Source organism: Acomys russatus, chromosome 1 (genome assembly GCF_903995435.1).
Source record: "Acomys russatus chromosome 1, mAcoRus1.1, whole genome shotgun sequence".
Taxonomy (NCBI): Eukaryota; Metazoa; Chordata; class Mammalia; order Rodentia; family Muridae; genus Acomys; species Acomys russatus.
In genome coordinates this window covers 81,093,491-81,112,653 of record NC_067137.1, presented here as the reverse complement: position 1 = coordinate 81,112,653, position 19,163 = coordinate 81,093,491, and the positions used below count along the sequence as shown (strand labels likewise).

The 19,163-nt window shown below is 43.2% G+C and overlaps 1 protein-coding gene across 2 annotated transcripts in view; it reads right to left on the bottom strand.

Moving 5' to 3' along the window:
- Positions 1–12,414: 12,414 nt before the first annotated feature.
- Positions 12,415–19,163, bottom strand: part of Arid4a (AT-rich interaction domain 4A) — a 112,064-nt gene continuing 105,315 nt past the window's right edge. For both annotated transcript variants that reach the window (XM_051147195.1, XM_051147194.1), the window contains one exon: positions 12,415–14,215. In XM_051147195.1, the coding sequence (XP_051003152.1) occupies positions 14,112–14,215 (104 nt within the window). In that variant the 3' untranslated portion in view covers positions 12,415–14,111. The remainder of the gene's footprint in view (positions 14,216–19,163) is intronic.

Genomic DNA, 19,163 nt, shown 5'->3' with positions numbered 1-19,163 from the left:
CTGGGTCCTGGGTCCTGGGTCCTGGGTCCTGGGTGCACTCGCAATCCAAGTTCCCCACCCACCATTACTCAGCAGAAGGAAAGGATTCTTAAGTAGTCTAGGAGAAAACAAGCAAACAAAATAGCTATTTTGGCGGTGCTTTTCTGTTTGATGTTTGCTTTATTCAGCAAACACAACAAAAACAGATTTTGTCCCAAAGACCATAACCCAGATAAAGACATTTAAAAAACTAAATTTTGTTGAGTTTCGTTTTGTTTTTCAGAGACAGGGCTTCTCTTTAGCCCTGGACGTCCTGGAACTTTCTCTATAAACTAGGGCTAGTCCAGCCTCTGCCTCCTAAATGCTGGGATTAAAGGCATTTGCCACAACACCCCACTTAAATTTGATTTTTCTTTTTATTTTATATGAATGCATGTTTTGCCTATATTTATGTACGTGTGCCACATGCCTGCCCTGCAGAGGTCAGAAGAAGGTGTCTGATCTGGAGTTAGTTACCATGTGAGCTACCATGTGGGTGCTGGGAAACCCTGGTCCTCTGCAAAAGCTACAAGTGCTCCAAACCACTGAGACATCTCCTGTTTGAATTTTTCTTTCCTTTTTTTGTTTTTGTTTTTCAAGACAGGATTTCTCTTGTAGGCCTGGCTGTCTTGGGCTCACCTTGGAGACCAGGCTGGTCTTGAACTCATAGCGATCCGTCTGCCTCTGCCTCCCAAGTGCTGGGATTAAAGGCGTGCGCCACGATGCCCCGGCCTGTTTTAATTTTTCAAGTGTCCATGTGGCCTAAAACTCTCTATCCTCCTGCCTCTGGTTACAGAGTACTTAAATAATTTTTGTTTTAGGTTATTCCACTGTTATGTACTACCTCGCTACATTCCTCAGGAAGGAGTCCCAGGACTGACCAAAGTTCGGATACCACCAAAATCCAATTTGTTGAACCAATGAGTTTTAATGGAGTTACTTATAGGAATACAGATGAGGAGTTCTTTGGGGGTTTGTTTGTTTGTTTTTTGAGACAGGGTTTCTCTGTGTAGCCTTGGCTGTCCTGGGCTCACCACCTCCCAGCTAGATGAGGGGTTCTTAAAGGAACAGAAATGACTCAAAGGCAGTTGCATCACCTAGGCCCACCTCAGCCTGGGGGATGGCTCAGAAAAGCTGAGAACTTGGCGCAGGCAGCTCAGCAGCTGGGAGTGTTCTTTCCAGGTGACTCAGTTGGTCTGAACTTCTTTCAGGCAGCTGGTCTGGTCTCAGGGTCTTATTTGCAGTTCAGCTTCTGCCTGAGGGGGATGCAGTAGGAGGTTCTTTTAAAACTCAGTTATGTGTGGCGCACGCCTTTAATCCCAGCACTCAGGAGGCAGAGGCAGGCGGATTACTGTGAGTTCAAGGCCAGCCTAGTCTACAAAGCGAGCCCAAGATATCCAAGGCTACACAGAGAGACCCTGTCTCGAAACAACAACAACAACACGCCCCCAAAAAGCCAAAAACCAAAAACCAAACCAAACCAAAACAAAAAACTCAGTAATGTTGGGGCACGCCTGTAATCCAAGCACTTGGGGAAAGCAGAGGCAGGTGGATCTCTGTGAGCTCAAGACCAGCCTGGTCTACAAAGTGAGTCCAGGACAGCCAAGGCTACAGAGAAACTCTGTCTCAAAAAGCAAACAAAACAAAACAAAACAAAACACCAAAAATCTGTTATGTTATACAAACATGTTTTTGTTATAATCCAGGTGTGGGATATGAGGTATTTGTATTAAGGCTGACTTCTACCACCACACCCTGCCTACAGTATACTGTGGGCCTTCACTTCCACTGATCTCTAGGGTGAGTGTAAGAGAGTGGGGTGGGGCCAGAGACGCGTTCACATGGAAGTGAACAGTGACATAAAAGTAGTGACAACTACCCCAGAAGTGAGAAATAAACAGCATCATCTAAATTGAAATTACCAGAGACCATGAAGAAAACGGCCAGAAAGACTCAGGCAAGTCTCTGGTAAGAACGGGTATTTTGGGGCCTGGAGAGATGGCTCTGTGGTTAAGAGCACTGACTGCTCTTCCAGAGGACCTGGGTTCAATTCCCAGCACCCACATGGCAGCTCACAACTGTCTGTAACTCCAAGATCTGACACACTCACACTGACTTACATGCAGGCAAAACACCAATGCACGTAACATAAAAATAAATAAAAATTTAAAAAACCAAACAAACAGGTATTTCATCTCAGGTTACCGGTGACAATAACCCCTTATAAAGCTGTGGTCATTGTGAAACTGAGATTGTGTTTATGGTAGTTCCCAAAGCGTAGTTCTACAAGGAACAGTAGCTGTCACTTTTAAACAGCTCTAGGAAAATGACTGATAAACAATACACTGCACCGGGTGTGGTGGTGCACGCCTTTAATCCCAGCACGTGGGAGGCAGAGGCAGGTGGATCCCTGTGAGTTCGAGGCCAGTCTGGTCTACAAAGTGAGTCCAGGACAGTCAAGGCTACACAGAGAAACCCTGTCTCAAGAAACAAAAAACAAAAACAAAACAAAACAACAAAAAACCCCAATACACTGCATATATTTAAAGTACACGACTAGTAGGCTGTGGCATTATACAACCTGAAATGACCGTTAAAGCCAGGACAGTTATTATTATAAAAGCCACGTGCAGTGTGCCACCTCCTCAGTCCGGGCGCTGGGAATCTGTGTCTTCCTTCAGTTCAGTGGTTCTCAGCCTGTGGGTAGCATTGGAAAATACAAATATTTACATTATGATCCATAATAGCAAAATTACAGCTATGAAGTAGCAATGAAATAATTTCATGGTTGGGGGTCACCACAGCATGACAAGTATCAGGGCTGCAGCATCAGGAAGGTTGATGACCTCTGCATTAGCTCTTGAGTGATCTAACTAGAACTTTATCAATGTCACGTACTTTCTCAAGGATCTGGTGGCACTTTTTAATTCTTTGTGAATTTCATTTCCCGTTTGTTTTCCTGTCCCTCCATATCTGCCCTCTGCCCTCGCAACCTCCCAAAATGAAAACAAAATATAAAAATTTTTAAAAAATGATAAAAATTAAAAGAAATCTCACCATGGAGGCTGCAGTGTGTCACAGTGTGCCTGCCCCACCGCGTACCCTTTTGTCCACACATCTTTACTTGCAAATGTTCATTGCAATGATGCATTGGTCTAGTTTGAGGTCTCTGGCTTCTGCTACACCATCTACCGGATCCTCACCTCCTGGATATCCTGTTGTTGCTCTGGGTCATGGAGATGCTGCAGCTTTGGATTTGCAGGACACACCCCTTCAGGAGCTCCAGCAGTTCATAGGCGGGGCAGACGTTGGGATGGGCCAACTCCGAACCCTGGATGCACGCCTGGGCGGCAGCTGAGTTAGTCAGCCTGCCAGTTCTCCCGTACCCAGGGCAGGGAGCAAGGGAGGATGGACCCAGCTCTGCACAGCCCTGAGACATCAACACGGCCCAGGCCAGTGAAGTCTGCACAGTCTTTGGTGGTTAACATGGACCACAGATAGCAACTCAGGACCATGCTCCTACCAGATGCTGCAGGGCCATAGAGCCATGGACCCAGACATGACCCTCAGCAGCAGCATGGGCCAGGACCTCTCCGTGGCATCGGGTGACACTGCAGGCTACTTACCATCAGGCTGTTTGTCGCTATCTTCGTACCTCCAGCTGCACCTCACTTCATAGCGCGCACACTCTTGTGGTTCGTTCTCTCCCACGTCTCTACTACTTCCTTGCTCATCTTAGTGGTGCCTGGGCCCTCTGGGTGTCTTCCATCCTTTTCACGCAGCAGGCAGCGGCGTCTGCGTGTGCTCCCGGCCCAGGCAAAAGTCCCCAATGTATTACTGAAGTCTAGTATTGTCACATTCCCCCCATTCTGTTAAACCATAACTCTGCAATAGTAGTATGTGACATACAAAAGCACTCTATTGGTATGTTGGATGAGGCGCTGCCAGGGGAAACAAAAAGTACTGACTTCTGCAACTAAGGTCCTTTTATTACTACAGTCGGCTGTGGACATCAGCAGTTTGTATGTCTTTTATACGAAAACTTCAGTAAGATTAACTATAACCCAAGGCCAGGCGATGATGGCGCACGCCTTTAATCTCAGTGACCAGGAAGCAGAGGGAGGTGGGTCTCTGAGTTCAGGACAGCTTGGTCTACAAAGCGAGTTCCAGGACAGCCAGGGCTACACAGAGAAACCCTGTCTCAAAAAAAAAAAAAAAAAAAAAAAAAAAAAAAAAAAAGGAAAAAAGAAACAATTAGCTATAATCCTACTGAATGACAAATACCTGAGGTAGTGGCCACTGATAAGCTACAATGTTCATTACTGGCTGTACCTTGTCCATGTCCCTTCTGACAGTTAGGTTAAGAACTGCTGCAGAAGAAATGCCTAACAGTGGAGGATTTTGACAAAAGTGCATGTGCATGTTAAATATCAGCAAGATTATTGGCAAAATGCCCTCCACAGACACCCTTCTACATTTATGCTCCCATCGTCACTGAAGAGATTTAAAAAAAAAAATGTCACTGAGATTTCTGCATACCCTTTGACCTATTAATTCCAGTTTCAAGAATGTATGCTAACAGACTTTATGCAATTGGTGGCTAAGACAGGTAAACGTTGGAAGTAAGGCACCTAAAAATATATTAAGCAATGTGCAGCACCATGGGGTAAGAAGTAGCCACGTAATGTGGGGTAATTGCCTACTACCACAGAACGGTGTTCACAGGAGACAGTGGACTGAGAACAGCCTGCTTCCGGACCAGTGACAGAGGCTGAAGTGGCGTGTCCAGCAAGGTGGCACTGTCTGCACTGCTGGGTCCCTTCTGGTGGCTGCTGGCTCCTGAGCACCTTGAAAGTTCTATGGACACCAACCTAACTGGCTGGGCATTGCTCTAAGCTTGGGCACTGCTGTCTCCGTCTTACCGTGGTCCTATTCCATCAAACAACACAGTTATGTTTTACAGTACAATGGAAGACGGAACTGTATGGTACAGTGGGCTGGAATCAACTTTGGGACCAATAATGCAGTGTGCTTTGTATAATGACCACAGCGGTTCCTCCGAGTTCCCCGACTGTCAAACTGGCAATGTGGAAGTTACATGAATATGTATCAAGTCAGACAGCACTTCTGGGATTTTCATTATATGGAAGAAATAAAGTTAAAAACCAATATAAAAAAAATAATTTTTATTGATGTTTAAAACAATTTCTTTACATTTGCTTATTTGTGTGTAGGCGTGCATGCACATGCAGGAGTCAAGGTCAGAGATGCTGGTTCTCTTGTTCACCATGTGAATTTCAGGGATAAAAGTCAAGTTGTCAGGCTTGCTGGCAAGCTCTTTTACCTGTGGTATGCCCAGACTGCAAGACCACTCAGGAGCCATTTCTGATTCAAGTGCATGAGGGTCTTTTATTCAAGCCAGGGCAGGGACTCCCTCCGCTCCCTGACACAGTGGATTGGGAGTGAGAGAACCAATCTTAGACAAAGTGTGGTTTTTTTAAAAATAGGTTTTAGACCAAGAAATGGGTTTTACAACATATGATTGGAATGCATTTGAACAGACAGACATGTCTGTCCCTCATTGTCCTTTTTTTTTTGTAACATGCCAGATCATTTGCAGTCAGTTTGACCAGCAGAGAGTATATTTGGACTCTGGATACTTTCCCAGAGTGAGCTAATTACCTGTTGCTAGAGGAATTATCTAAGGAATGCAAGGCTGGGGTACAACAGTTTTCTGTATGACCCAGTTTATAAAAAGGTTATTTCTTAAAAGGAAATGTATCAGTGTTAGTACATATTTAATTATAGTTTACAGAATTTCCTTTAAGTCACTAGTAATCTGTATTGACTGTAAATGACATAAATAATACAAATAGGTCTTTTTACTTAATGGAGTCGCTTTTTCAAAATGAAGTTAGTCAGGTTCCAATCCTGTTGAGCCACTGGACCTATTGATGTCCTCCAGAGGTCAGTGCGCTTTTAATAAACTCTGGTTTATTATTATTATTATTATTATTATTATTATTATTATTATTATTATTTATTATTATTATTATTATTATTATTGGACCTTATTGATGTCCCTCAGAGGTCAGTGCGCTTTTAATAAACTCTGTTTTATTATTATTATTATTATTATTATTATTATTATTATTATTATTATTATTATTATTGGACCTTATTGATGTCCCTCAGAGGTTAGTGCGCTTTTAATAAACTCTGGTTTATTATTATTGTTATTACTACTATTATTTCTATAACTATTACCTAGTAAAAGGCATGAGAACAAATCCATAGGGGCTGAAGACAGGATGGTTGCTGGGGTTGTTGGCCAACAGCCTTGGATCAAGTTCAGTGAGAGTCCAGGTAGATCTCAAAGGAATAAAGCAGACAGAGCAGCGCACAGGACGATCTCTGGCCTCTGTTCACATATCCGTATGTGCACGCATACCTCTGTATACATACGCATTCACTACACATATATACAAAAGAAGACAAAGCCAAAGACTGCAAAACAACGAAGCCAACTACTACTTAATGACAGCACAGGCACTACTCCCTGCTTTTCCAGTGTTCTGATACTTAGAGGGTGCTGGCCTACCAAACTGTCTTTGCTAACAAGCCATAGAGCCTGGCTAGTGGCGCAGCACAGTCAGTTTGAGACTAGCCGAAGTTCTAAAGGACAGGCAGTTCAATGGTTAGGGTCATACCTAGTGAACATCTTATGTGATACCCAGGTGACAGAAGGCACATATAAACAACAGCTGAGCCAGTGGAGTGGTGGGGGGCGTTGAGAGATGGAGAGGAGTGGATGAGGAAGGGGAATGGAGTGTGCACATACACGAACGCATGCTTTAAGCCAGCTTCTATAAGACTTGCTTTATGGAAAACACCTTAATCCACAAATAGATAAATTGTTAATGAGGAAGGCCCAGCCATGTGGAAGGATTCCACTTGGTCAGTGTCCTGAGTACTAGAATTACAGGCTTATACCAACACATGTGGCTTCAGTGCCACCTGTTACCACCTCATGGGAGAATTGATTTCAGCATCAATTTTGGTTGTGGCCATTCACAGTATAGCAACAATGAAGGATAAATGAGAACAGCATCAGCATTCAGCTTATCAAATTTTACTTTCACATTGCTTTAGTCCTGTGTGTGTGCATGAGTGTGCATGTGTGCGTGTGCGCATGTGTGTGTACTTGAGCATGCACGCATATGTGGGCTGAGGGGCAGGGAAATACCCTGAACCTGCTTCTTTATGCTTTTCTTTTTGCTTCAGAGAAAACCACTACCCTGAAATTGTCATTTTTTTCCTAAGTATATGTAATTTTTTTGAGATGAGTTTCAGATAGATCAGGCTGTGTATGGATGGCAGGCTTGTACCACTCTTTATGATTATATCCACAAAAATCAATGTATTTTGAGTGTCCAAATTTTACAAAAACTATGCATTTTAGACAGTTTGACAACACTTGCTCTTCGCACTCACTTGCTTGTGAAGTTTAACCCACATTGTTATTAGGCTCCTTTACTTATTTTTAACTGTTCTGTAGTATTGGCTCATTTATCTATTCACTTACTAATGGGCATTTGAGAGGTTCTTTTAGGGATGAGAATGTGGCTTAGTGGCAGAGAGTATGGCCAGCATGCACAAGGCCCTTCGGCCCAATCCCTAGCAAAGGAAAAAGAATTGTATTTAACTTTACATACCAATCATAGTCCCCTCCCTCCTCTCCTTTGGGTCCCACCCTCCCTCCTCCTCTAGCTTCCAGAAAAGGGGAGCACCTCCACCTACCCATCCCAGCAGTCAAGTTGTATCAGAACTGAGCACATCCTCTACCACTGTAGCCTGGCAAGGGAGTGCCACCATGCAAGAAAGTCCTTGTTAGACACAGACCCTGCTCCCCTTACTAGGGGACCCACATGCAGACCAAGCTGCCTATCAGGGACAAGAGTTTGTAAACAGCCTGTGAATCTCCTTGAACACAAAGCAAGTGTAGGGCAGCCAAGGCTACACAGGGAAACCCTGTCTCAAAAAACCAACCAACCAATGAACCAACAAACAAAAAGCATAGCAAACCATTACTATTAAAATAGCAAAACCAGCCAGGTGTGGTGACACACACCTTTAAGCACAGCACTCAGGAGGAAGAGGCAGATCTCTCTCTGAGTTCCAGGCCAGCCAGGGTTACACAGAGAAACCCTTTCTCAAAAAACCAAAGAGGGTGGCAATGGCAAAAACAGCACTACAATTACTATCCCAATTTAACAGTGTGGCGCCCACGCCACCGCGGTACCGAGTCGAGGGTGAGGGACTGCGGATTTATCTCATGCACGCGTGCGCGCGCACACACACACACACACACAAAATAACACAGAGGGTCTTTCGTGCTGAGAGCAGCAGCAGCTGCAGTAGCAGCCGCAGTAGCAGCCGCAGTAGCAGCCGCGGCAGCAGCCGCGGCAGTGGTTTATTATTCTCGTTCCCTCAGAGTTCCAAAGAGCCTTCTTATAGGCAGCAAAACAGGAATCCTCCTCCCAGGTGAAATCCCTCAAGAGGTGATTGCACACAGGAGGAAGAGTCTCAAGGAGGGGAGGGGCGCGTTCTCAGAGCAGTAAACATGACTAGCTAACCAAGATAAACACAGACATGGAAGCTGCTAGAAACAGGACATGAAACAGCAAGACAGGCAGGCAGCCCAGTAGGGCCTGATTCCTACAAACAGTAACAAAAAAAAAAAAAACCCAAAATACCCCACAGTCTTGGAAATGCAAGAATGTCAGATTACCTGAGAGTCTTACTTGTAGCTATCTACCCCAGAACCAGGAAATGCATTCACACAAAAGAAGTGCACAGGATGACAGGTATGTCATTCACTTACAAAGACTTGTCTCTGAGAAGTGCATGTTTTACTGCGGAATAGCTTTGGCAAGGGATGAAGAGCGACACCTCTGGAAGGTAGGTAACAGGATGGTGACAGGGTACCCCACCACATGTCTCACAACATAAGGACTCCATCAGAGACAGCGCCTATCGTGGGAACAGTGCTGCTTCTAAAGTCAAGTGTGGCTTGCTGTACTGAGTCTTCCGTGGAAACCAAGAGAAATGTCAGCAATGTATTCTTGTCCACAAGAGACCATAACAAGGTCTCCTGGAGGACAGTAACACAGAGAAGAACAAAATGGTTTTCAGGTAAAATACAGGGCACCTCATTAACTCCGTTTGCAATAAGTAGCATGGTTTTTGGCACAGGATGTATTTACATCAGGAAATTATTTGTCTGAAATTCAAATTTAAGAGTATCTCAGCCAGGCAGTGGGCAGTGGTGGCGCACACCTTTAATCCCAGCACTTGGGAGGCAGAGGCAGGAGGATTGCTTTGAGTTCGAGGCCAGCCTGGTCTACAAAGTGAGTCCAGGACAGAGAAACCCTGTCTCAGGAAAAAAAAAAAAAAAGAGTATCTCCTATTTTTATGTTTACTCTAGTGACTTAAAAATTAATTACATTTATTCATTCATTTACTGTTTATGGAGGTCAAAATCAGAGAGTGTCTTCTCTCTTTCCACCATGTGGCATTGAACTCAGGTCATCAGGCTTGGTGGCAAGCAGCTTCACCCACTGAGCCAGGGAGGCAGCCTCTCTCTGGCAACGCTTAGCAGACAGGACTCTGAACTCAGATTAACTGGTGGGTGTAGTTTAAGAAGCAAGCCAATTAATCATACACATGCTCATTTATTACACACATAAAGTTCCTGAAGCTTCACAACAGAGCTTTTCAGGTGAATTTTGCATGATACAGAGTATAAAATGAACACAGCTTCATAATTACGTTAATTACAAATATCAAAATTATAAATATTCTTCTTAATTCTGTTTTAAAAGATGCGTAATGGGTCTCTACGGATAACAAGTATCTTGTGCTTCTCAACATGGAAAATATTAGGATTCAAGAAAAAAAAAAAAACAAAACAAAACAGCCGAAGGACCAAGTGTAGGGTGCACACCTGGAGTCCCCAATCTCAGAGGTGGGTTATTTTGAATTCTAGGCCAGTCTGGAACTACACATGAGACCCAGTCTCAGGAGGCGCTAAATCCCACAACAAACTGTGCTGGGCAAAGCACTGAGCACGCATTTGCTGGACACGTCTTCTGAGTGCAAACCCTATCCCCTGCTGTGCCACCCTCTGCTAAGTGCTGTTAGGTGCTATCTTCCTGTCATGAGTAAAACTGTGTTATGCAGCTGCATGAAAATGATGAGGGAAGGAAGGATAAAAAGGGAGAGTAAGAAAGGTTTAACTGGTCATTCGGTCATTATGTGAGTCTACTTTAATTCATACCATAGAGTTGATATTTCAGCATTATCATGTTATAGGAAGAGCCCAAAGATCCTAAATGTCTGGTTTTCTATACAAAGATATATATTTAAAGCAGCTGAATAATTTTTTTTTCTTTGATTTAAGTTAACTAGTAACTTTGACTACGCTGGGTTAGAGGCTGGGCTAGAACTGTGAGGTACACTTACAACCAAGGAACACCGCAGCTGTCCAGAAGAGAACAAGGCATGCGCACAAGGCAGGCTGTGAGGTCAAACAGAAGAGACCGGGAAGCTACCCGAAGTGAAAGAGGGTGATGTTCTGTGGGCTCAAAAGTCAGCCAAAGCTTCCTTGGCCCAGTGGTTCCGTCAGCTCTGAGCACTCAGGGATGACAGTGGAGAGGGAGCAAAGGGCAAGCAGCACAGGGGGAGCTGCAGGGCAGGAGCAGTGCTGAAGGCCTGACCGGATGCTGTCTCAGGCTGGTCCTATCTTGACAAGGTTCTCCTAATGCCTCCTCCCTCACCTGCTTAGAACACTGTATTATCTACACCGCTTCCCGCCTCCCCGCCCCCCCCAGCTTATTCCTCTTCCTTGCTGGGACCCATTTTAGCTGGCATTTTCTCTTCAAAGCCTTCCCAGACTATTCCAGTCTCAGCACTACTCTTAGCAACTGTATCTTCAGATGCTTACTATACCTGCAATCTTAGTACTTGGCAGGCTGAGTCTCGAGGCCATCCTGGCCTATATAGTAAATTCTGGATTAGCCAGGCTAGAATAAAACCTTGTCTCAAAACTCAGAACTTAAAAAGAAACAAACAAAAACTAATAAGGTTTAGCGAGCGAGGTACAATAGCGCATGCCTGTCACCCCAGCGTCTGAGAGGCAGAAGAAGAGAGGCAGAAGGCCTGCCTCGGCTACAGTCTCTTCAAAATCAGTTTGGCCTGCGCGAGACCCTGCCTCAAAAGGCCGAAGAAAAAACATAATTTAATTAAAAAGGGTAATTGTTTGATGTATACCCTACTTGATCTTACGCACTGCAGGAAGGAGAAAGCTCTCTGTCCCGCCCACTCATGTGGCTGAGTCTTAGCATCATGATGAATGCCTGACACACAGAAGACACTCCATAAGTTACTAAAGAATCAGTTCTGCTAATACTTTTTGCAAGATGGTAAATATAACATTGAATGTTTGACAGGTATGTTAACTTATAGGACCCACAAGAAAAAAAACGGAAGCAAATTAATTCATGTGGCTTTCCATGACTTACGCCTATATATATATAATATATATATACTTGTGTGTGTGTGTGTGTGTGTGTGTGTGTGTGTGTGTGTGTGTGTTGGTTTTTTTGAGACAAGGTTTCTCTGTGTAGCTTTGGTTGCCTTGGACTCACTTTGTAGAAGACCAGGCTGGCCTCGAACTCACAGCGATTCACCTGCTTCTGCCTCCTAGAGTGCTTGGATTACAGGCGTGTGCCATTGCACCCAGCGACTTAAGCCAATTTTATATAACATAGAAACCTATATAATGTTTGAATACTTTGATTGTATAGAGAGTATATTCCTTTTTTATATAATATCTTTATACTTTTACTTCTTAGCCACATGCAATATGCAATAATCTACTCAAAGTTTAGGTAAACTCAAAATAAGCCCAACATTTGAACTGTAACGCCTAATCAATACTCACTTCACATTTTTTCCCTGGTCCCCTAATAAAATGATTTAGATAATATCTATGTTTGTATTTAGTGAATATGTAATTTAGCTATCTGTGGCTACATCCCAATACTTTGGTACCTAATTTCTACCATATTTCTACTAAGAGGGACAGTATTCAAACTAATGAGTTATCTCAGATTTATCAAATTGCTACTGAAGAAAATCACTAACATATCTAAAGTTGCTTTCTAGTTCCAATTAGTTCTGAGTGACACTTTTTTCAATTTTATAATTAAGTACTAGAAGCATTTTAAAAGTTGATGAATGTGCTGAAATGATTAGCTTTATAGAACCTAATTTCCCAACTATAAGTTACTGTATTTAGAAATACCAGGCACTTAAAAGAAAACTGAAAATGAAAAGCCTATGGTTAAGACACACCCACTGGGCTCCTTTTTATTTTACATTGAAATACTTCTGCTTTGCAAAGAAAGGACAGGAAAGCTCATATTACAAGAGTACTTTTTCTTTTAATTCTCTGAGAAAATGGAGGAAATCTGAGTCACAAGTTCACAATTGGGCAAAATGAAGTTGAGAAACAATGATTTCAGGATTGCTCGGCCACTGCAGCGCACAGTGCCCCGGTCTGCCGCCATCTGCAGCCCCCAGGCCCTCATGCTACAGCATATGAAACACAGAAAAGGAGGCTTCAAAACAACCCCTTTTAATATACAAACATGAATTTAAAAATTATTTTTTTAAAAAAATCACCTTTTTTACATAATGTATATGCAAAACTGCTTTAAATACATGATTTTGGAAGGGTTATTTACAAATGTATCAGTCTGTGGAACAATTCACAGACAAGGCATACATAGTGGCTTTACTTAACTGTTTGTTGCATCTCGACTTTGGGAGATATAAATTTATTCGGCAGTACAGCAAACATAAAAACTGTGACAAAGCATCTTAAGGGCAACCAAAAATTTGATCCTCAAAACAGTTTAAATACGAGGACTGCCAAAGTTTCTAAACAAGGACATACTCGAGTGATCCAGACACCACTTACAGCTGAGACAGACCCCCCTGCATACATGGCTGCGATGCAGCCCCTGCAGAAGGAATAGCTGACAACTATTGCCATCCAAAGAGTGAATTAACCTAAAATTTTCTTTTTTTCAATTTTATTAATATTTTAAAAAATACATAAAAATACAACCATCCAATGTCTGAATAAATATATTTAACAAGTTGCAAGATAATACCTTATTTTACACAAAATTTTCAGCTTTAGAAATCTTGTTAAATAACTTCATTGTTGTTATATATTTCATTTTCGTATTTTTGTAACAAAATAAAAACTCTGAAATTACATAGAAAAAAGACAAAATATTTTTGTCAAGGGATAAGATAGTCCACTGAAAACTTATTCACAATTCCACTGTAAACATTAATAAACATGAAAATATTTGCATAATTGTGTGCTCAAAAGTCCTATAAAAAGTGGAAGACTTATTACAACTGCAGTTTTCAGTCAACTACACTTCCTTTCACAATTTATTTTGTCCCATTTACACTTTTAAACCTGGGCACACTGCTGAACATATACTTTGGCAGTTCTACATAGCAAGTGCTTCCACAAAAATTGAAATAAAAAAATCAATAATAATAATAATAATAATAATAATAAAAAGAACAACACAAAATAAGCCCCCTACTCACCAAGTGTTCACATACAGCTCAATAGAGTGCAGCAGTGACTATTCAGTGGATAATATTCGGATGTTTATCATGTGCACTCACACTTGTCTATGATTTCTAGAACACCTGAAAGCTTTATTATACAAATTCAAATTTGCTAAGTGCCCTTTTTTTCTCTATCACAAAAAAAGGAAAAGAATACAGAAGAAAAATTATGACCAGTATGGCAGGCCGCCTAACCTTCAATTATTAATAAGCTTATTTTTGCAACAATAAAAAAGAAGAGAGGAAGGTATAGATACAATCCTGGAAAATATACAGGATATACTTAGCTGAGTGCTTTTTGTGGCTGTATTTCAGGGTTTGGGAATTTATGTCCATGGCAGCAGACTGCTGGAAGGTGGAGAAAGCGATCATCACCTGCACTCTACGGCAAGCACATTTTGGGGCGGAGAGGATGAGGAGGGACTCATTCCAGTGTCTGAGGAAGCAGATGACATAGAAGCTCCTGCAAGCGACACTGTGGAACCAACACCACCAGGTTAGTTTAGGAAATGCTTACACAAAGATACCTAAAATTGACGCTAAATTAGAAGTAAGGTTTTGTTGTTTGCCTTTTGGGACAGTTTCACATAGCCCAGGCAAGTTCAAACGTGGTATGTAACCAAGGATGACCTTGAATTCTGATTCTCTTGCCTCTACCCGCCAAGTGCTAGGATTACAGGTATGCTCCACCACACCTGGCTGGAATTACTTTTTTTTTTTTTGGTTTTGTTTGTTTTGTTTTGAGTCAGGGTTTTTCTGTGTAGTCTTGGCTGTCCTAGACTCACTTTGTGAGACCAGGCTGGCCTCGAACTCACAGAGATCCGCCTGCCTCCACCTATCAGAGCCCTGGGATTACAGGCATCCACTACCAGCTGCAACTAGCTTCTTAACATCCATTCACTTTAACCACAGGCCAATTAGACAATTCACAAAAGAGTAACAAGTTTTCAGCAAGTACTCTGCTTGTTCTTTTGAGTAAAGCCAGCTTTTGGCCATTTAAGGGATTTAACGGTTCAGAAAAGATATCACAAGGCTGGGAGTGGGTGAGGAGTGCAGTAGCCAGTGTGCTTAACATGCACAGGTCCTGGGTTCCATATGCAGCACTGCAAACAAAATGAAGTCTAAACAAAGCCAGACATTACAAAATGTAAGCATTTAAAATTTTTTCTTTACCTTTATCTTGTGTGCATTGGTATTGTGCCTGCATGTATATCTATCTCTGGGACAGTGTCAGATCTTTAGAGTAACAGATAGAGCTGGGGATGGTGGTGCACGCCTATAATCCCAGCACTCAGGAGGCAGAGGCAGGTGGATTACTGTGAGTTGGAGGCCAGCCTGGTCTACAAAGCAGGTCCAGGACAGCCAAGGCTACACAGAGAAACCCTGTCTCGAAAAACCAAAAAATAAATAGAGTTACAGACAGTTGGGAGCTGCCATGTGGGTGCAGGAATTTGAACCCAGGTCCTCTGGAAGAACAGTCAGTGCCCTTAACCGCTGAGCCCCCCACTCACTTTCTTTCTGTTTTTTGAGACAGGGTTCCTCTGTATGTAGCCCTGGCTATCCTGGAATCACTCTGTAGACCAAGCTGGCTTCAAACTCATAGAGATCCATCTGCCTCTTCCTCTCTGAGTGCTTCGACTACAGGTGTGAGCCACCGCACCAAGCTCTTTTTTTTGTTTTAAAGGCAGTCTTCAGTAGCCCAGGCTAGCCTTGAGCCAGCTACCTAGCTCAGACATCTCTTGAATTCTTGATTCTCCTGCTTCCATCTCCCAAATGCTAATTACTAGTGTGATGAGCCTCCATCTCCACCTCCAGCTTTAAATTTTTAGTATATTTTTGTGCTTTTAAAAAAAAAGTGGTTTTTTTTTTTTTTTCTGGGGGTGGGGTGTTCTTTTCTGTTTTTCTGCTTCTGAGTCTGTCTTCACACATAGGTTTTAAAAATATCTGGTCATATGGCTTCTACACATAGCAAAGCCATGTCTGAGCTTTGGAGCTTTCAATGTGGTCAAGACTTGTGACTTGCCAGGATCTTGCTTTCTGGTTCCGAAGCATCCAAATGTTGGTTTCTAGAGTAGACTATTGGTCTAGGCACAGTTAGTTTCTCCTCCTCTCTGCTCCCAGGAATGAGCACACTTGGCCACGGTTCTCAAGAGTGAGAGGATCACAAAGCTGGGTGTGGTGGCGCATGCCTTTAATCCTAGTGGAGGCAAAGGCAGGTGAATCTCTGAGGCCAATCTGGTCTAGAGTCCAGGACAGCCAGGGTTACATAGAGAAACCCTGCCTCAAAAAAAAAAAAAAAAAAAAAGTAAAGGAAGAAAGACAGAAGTGGGAGGGTCACATCTTGGGTTGAAAGGACCAGCCGATATTCAACTGTGATTTAACCTTCTCTATCAGCATTAACTATAGCTGGTGGCCCTGAGTCACCAAAGCTGAATATCTTCAGTTCCTGTTTCTTGCAGAGGTGGGGAGAGGTGAACCTTTCCTTAAAGGGTAGACATGATGATCCAATTTCTCATTCCAGTTTCAACCAATTTGGGAGCTCGGCCTCACCCCCAACCTGGGAGCTTTTCTGTAGTTACGAGGTGTCAACTGACTTCCTTGCTTTTTGAACTGCAAGATCATGTGACCGTGCTGTTTTATAGCTGGGAGAGCACAGCAGTCTAGCGACTGCTCACAGCTTCCTACACATACAGGGCTTGGTTCTGTGTCTTAGTTTTTTTGGGGACAGAATCTATGTAGTCCAGGCTGGCCTTGAACTTGGTAGAGATCCTGATTCTGCCTCCTGAAGGCGGAGATTACAGATACACACGCATGCATGCACGCACACTCCTAGCTTCCAAAGACACGATGTTGACATGCCCTTTTGTGGTGTGGGGGTCTTGCCTGCTTTTCTTATTCCATAGCCCAGGCTAACCCAGGCTGGCCTCAGCCTCACCACTCTCTTGCTTCCATGCGGAGTGCTAGAAATACATCTAACATGCTGATACTTTCTTGTCTGTTGTAAATGTTTCATTTCCTTTTTCTTGTGGATAATGAGGCTTTTTTAAAAAATAAATAACCATTTATCCATGCACCCCTTTTTATGAACACCTGGTTAATACACTCGGGTTTTATACTTCAAAACAGTAAAGAGAACTCTGTACTGTTCTCCTTGGCTACAGGCTTATGGATCTCTCTGGGTCTGAAGGCTATACCTAGAAATAGCACAGAATGCTGTGTTCCTCTTCCGTTTCTGCAGGTATCACCCTCAAGCCCAAGAGAGAGGACAGGTGGACAGCAGGTCCACAGAGACAGACCTATGCAAGCCCTTTAAGATCCAACAGGAAGCCATGTGTTCCTGACGCTAGACATGGAATGACAAGCTTCAGTGCTCGCTCTGAGGAGTCTGGCCCTTGCTTTGGTTCCGTCATTCCTCTCTGAGTCCTCACTCCTCCCTTTTGTAATAGGAATGGTTACTCTACACCATCTATGTTAAAAGTATAAAAAATTTTTTAAAGCAGGCTCAGAACTCAGAAGAGTTCTGTGTCTTGGTAGGGACTCTGGTGTTAGGCTTCTGAATAATAATGAGACGGCTGGGTCTGTGGAACTTAGTGGAGATGGAATGAGTGCACCTTGACTAGAAGTGAACATAAGCCTCTTGGGTACCAGGTAGAACACTGTGGTTAACGAGCTGTGCGTGGGGACAAGGAGACTTTGATGGTTAATCTCAAAGTCAACTTGATTATGTTAGGAAATGCTGAAAGATTAGTAAAGAAATCCTGTGTGTGTTTCAGAAACAGCCCTGTTATGAGTGCTCTGACCTAATCAACGGAGCATCCCCTTGAGAGATTCATAGGACGCTCTTCTTGGGGCACAGACACATCCTTGGGACTACACTTTGTCCTGATTCCTTCTTAGGTTCTTTTAGTAAGAGCAATGCAAAAGTAGCCGGGCGGCGGTGGTGCACGCCTTTAATCCCAGCACTTGGGAGGCAGAAGCAGGTGAATCACTGTGAGTTCGAGGCCAGCCTGGTCTATGAAGTGAGTCCAGGATAGGCATGCCTACACAGAGGAACCCTGTCTCAGAAAAACAAACAAACAAACAGAGTAATGCAAAAGTAACTGATACAGGCACTATCACAATTTGTTCTGCTACAAATAACACATAAATCCCCCTTGCTATTTTCTCCAGCATTGGCCTTATCACCCTGGGGTCACCCTGGTGAGTGGTCATCTCTCCTTGTTTTCATCCAATTACTAATGAGTTTAAGGCACAGAACCTGACTTCCTTTCCTGTTATTTTGGCAGAGCTTGGATATACACCATGTCCAATGTTTGACAGACTGTTGACTCTGCATTTTTTTTTTTTCTGAGACAGGGTTTCTCTGTGTAACAGCTCTAGCTGTACTGAAACTTGCTCTGTAGACCAGGGTGGCCTTGAACTCACAGAGATCCGCCTGCCTCTGCCTCCCAAGTGCTGGGATTAAAGGTCTGTGCCACTATGCCCGGCATTTTTTTTTTTTTAAAGATTTATTTATTTAAGTGGAGAGTGAGGACTGACTTTCACAAGAACTCTGGTGCCCCATATTTGACCATGTCCCCTTAACGGGGAGACCTGCTGGCACTCAGAGGAAGGAAAGCAGGCTACCAAGAAGAGACTTGATACCCTATGAGCATATACAGGGGGAGGAGGTCCCCCTCAGTCACAGTCATAGGGGAGGGGAGTAGGGGGAAAGCGGGAGGGAGGGAAGAATGGGAGGGTACAAGGGATGGGATAACAACTGAGATGTAATATGAATGAATGAATAAAAAGGGAAAAAATATTTATTTATTTATTTATTATGTATACAGTGCTCTGCCTGCATGTACACCTGCAGGCCAGAAGAGGGCATTAAATCTCATAGATGATTATGAGCCACCATGTGGTTGCTAGGAATTGAACTCAGGACCTCTGGAAAAGCTGACAGTGCTCTTAACCACTGAGCCATCTCTCCAGCCTCAACTCTGTATTCTTAAGATTATTTCCAAGTAACCTAACTGTGAGGCTGGTTAATGTTGTGCAGGGCCCACAATGATAAGACCACAGTCCATGTTTCGTTTGTCACCTGCAGAGCCCCTGGATTGTGACACCTGCTCCTTAGTGCTTCTGGGCGCAATTAAACTGCCCTGTAGTTGTATATGAATGATTTATGGTTCCAAATAGGTAAAGCTGAAGATACCTAGGCCTATTCACTTCTGTGAAGCTCAGAGTAACAAACATTGGGCAGTCAGTAGGTATTTCTTGGGCAGAGCATACCCTCCTGGAGAGCAACATGCTTAGTAAATCACAGCTTGTTTAAAGTAGTTCATACTCCTTTCAAGGGCTAGCTCTGGTTAGCTCAGCTGGAGGCACACTCACTCTCAACAACAGGAGAGAACGCTAACCCTAAAAGTAGCATCTACTGC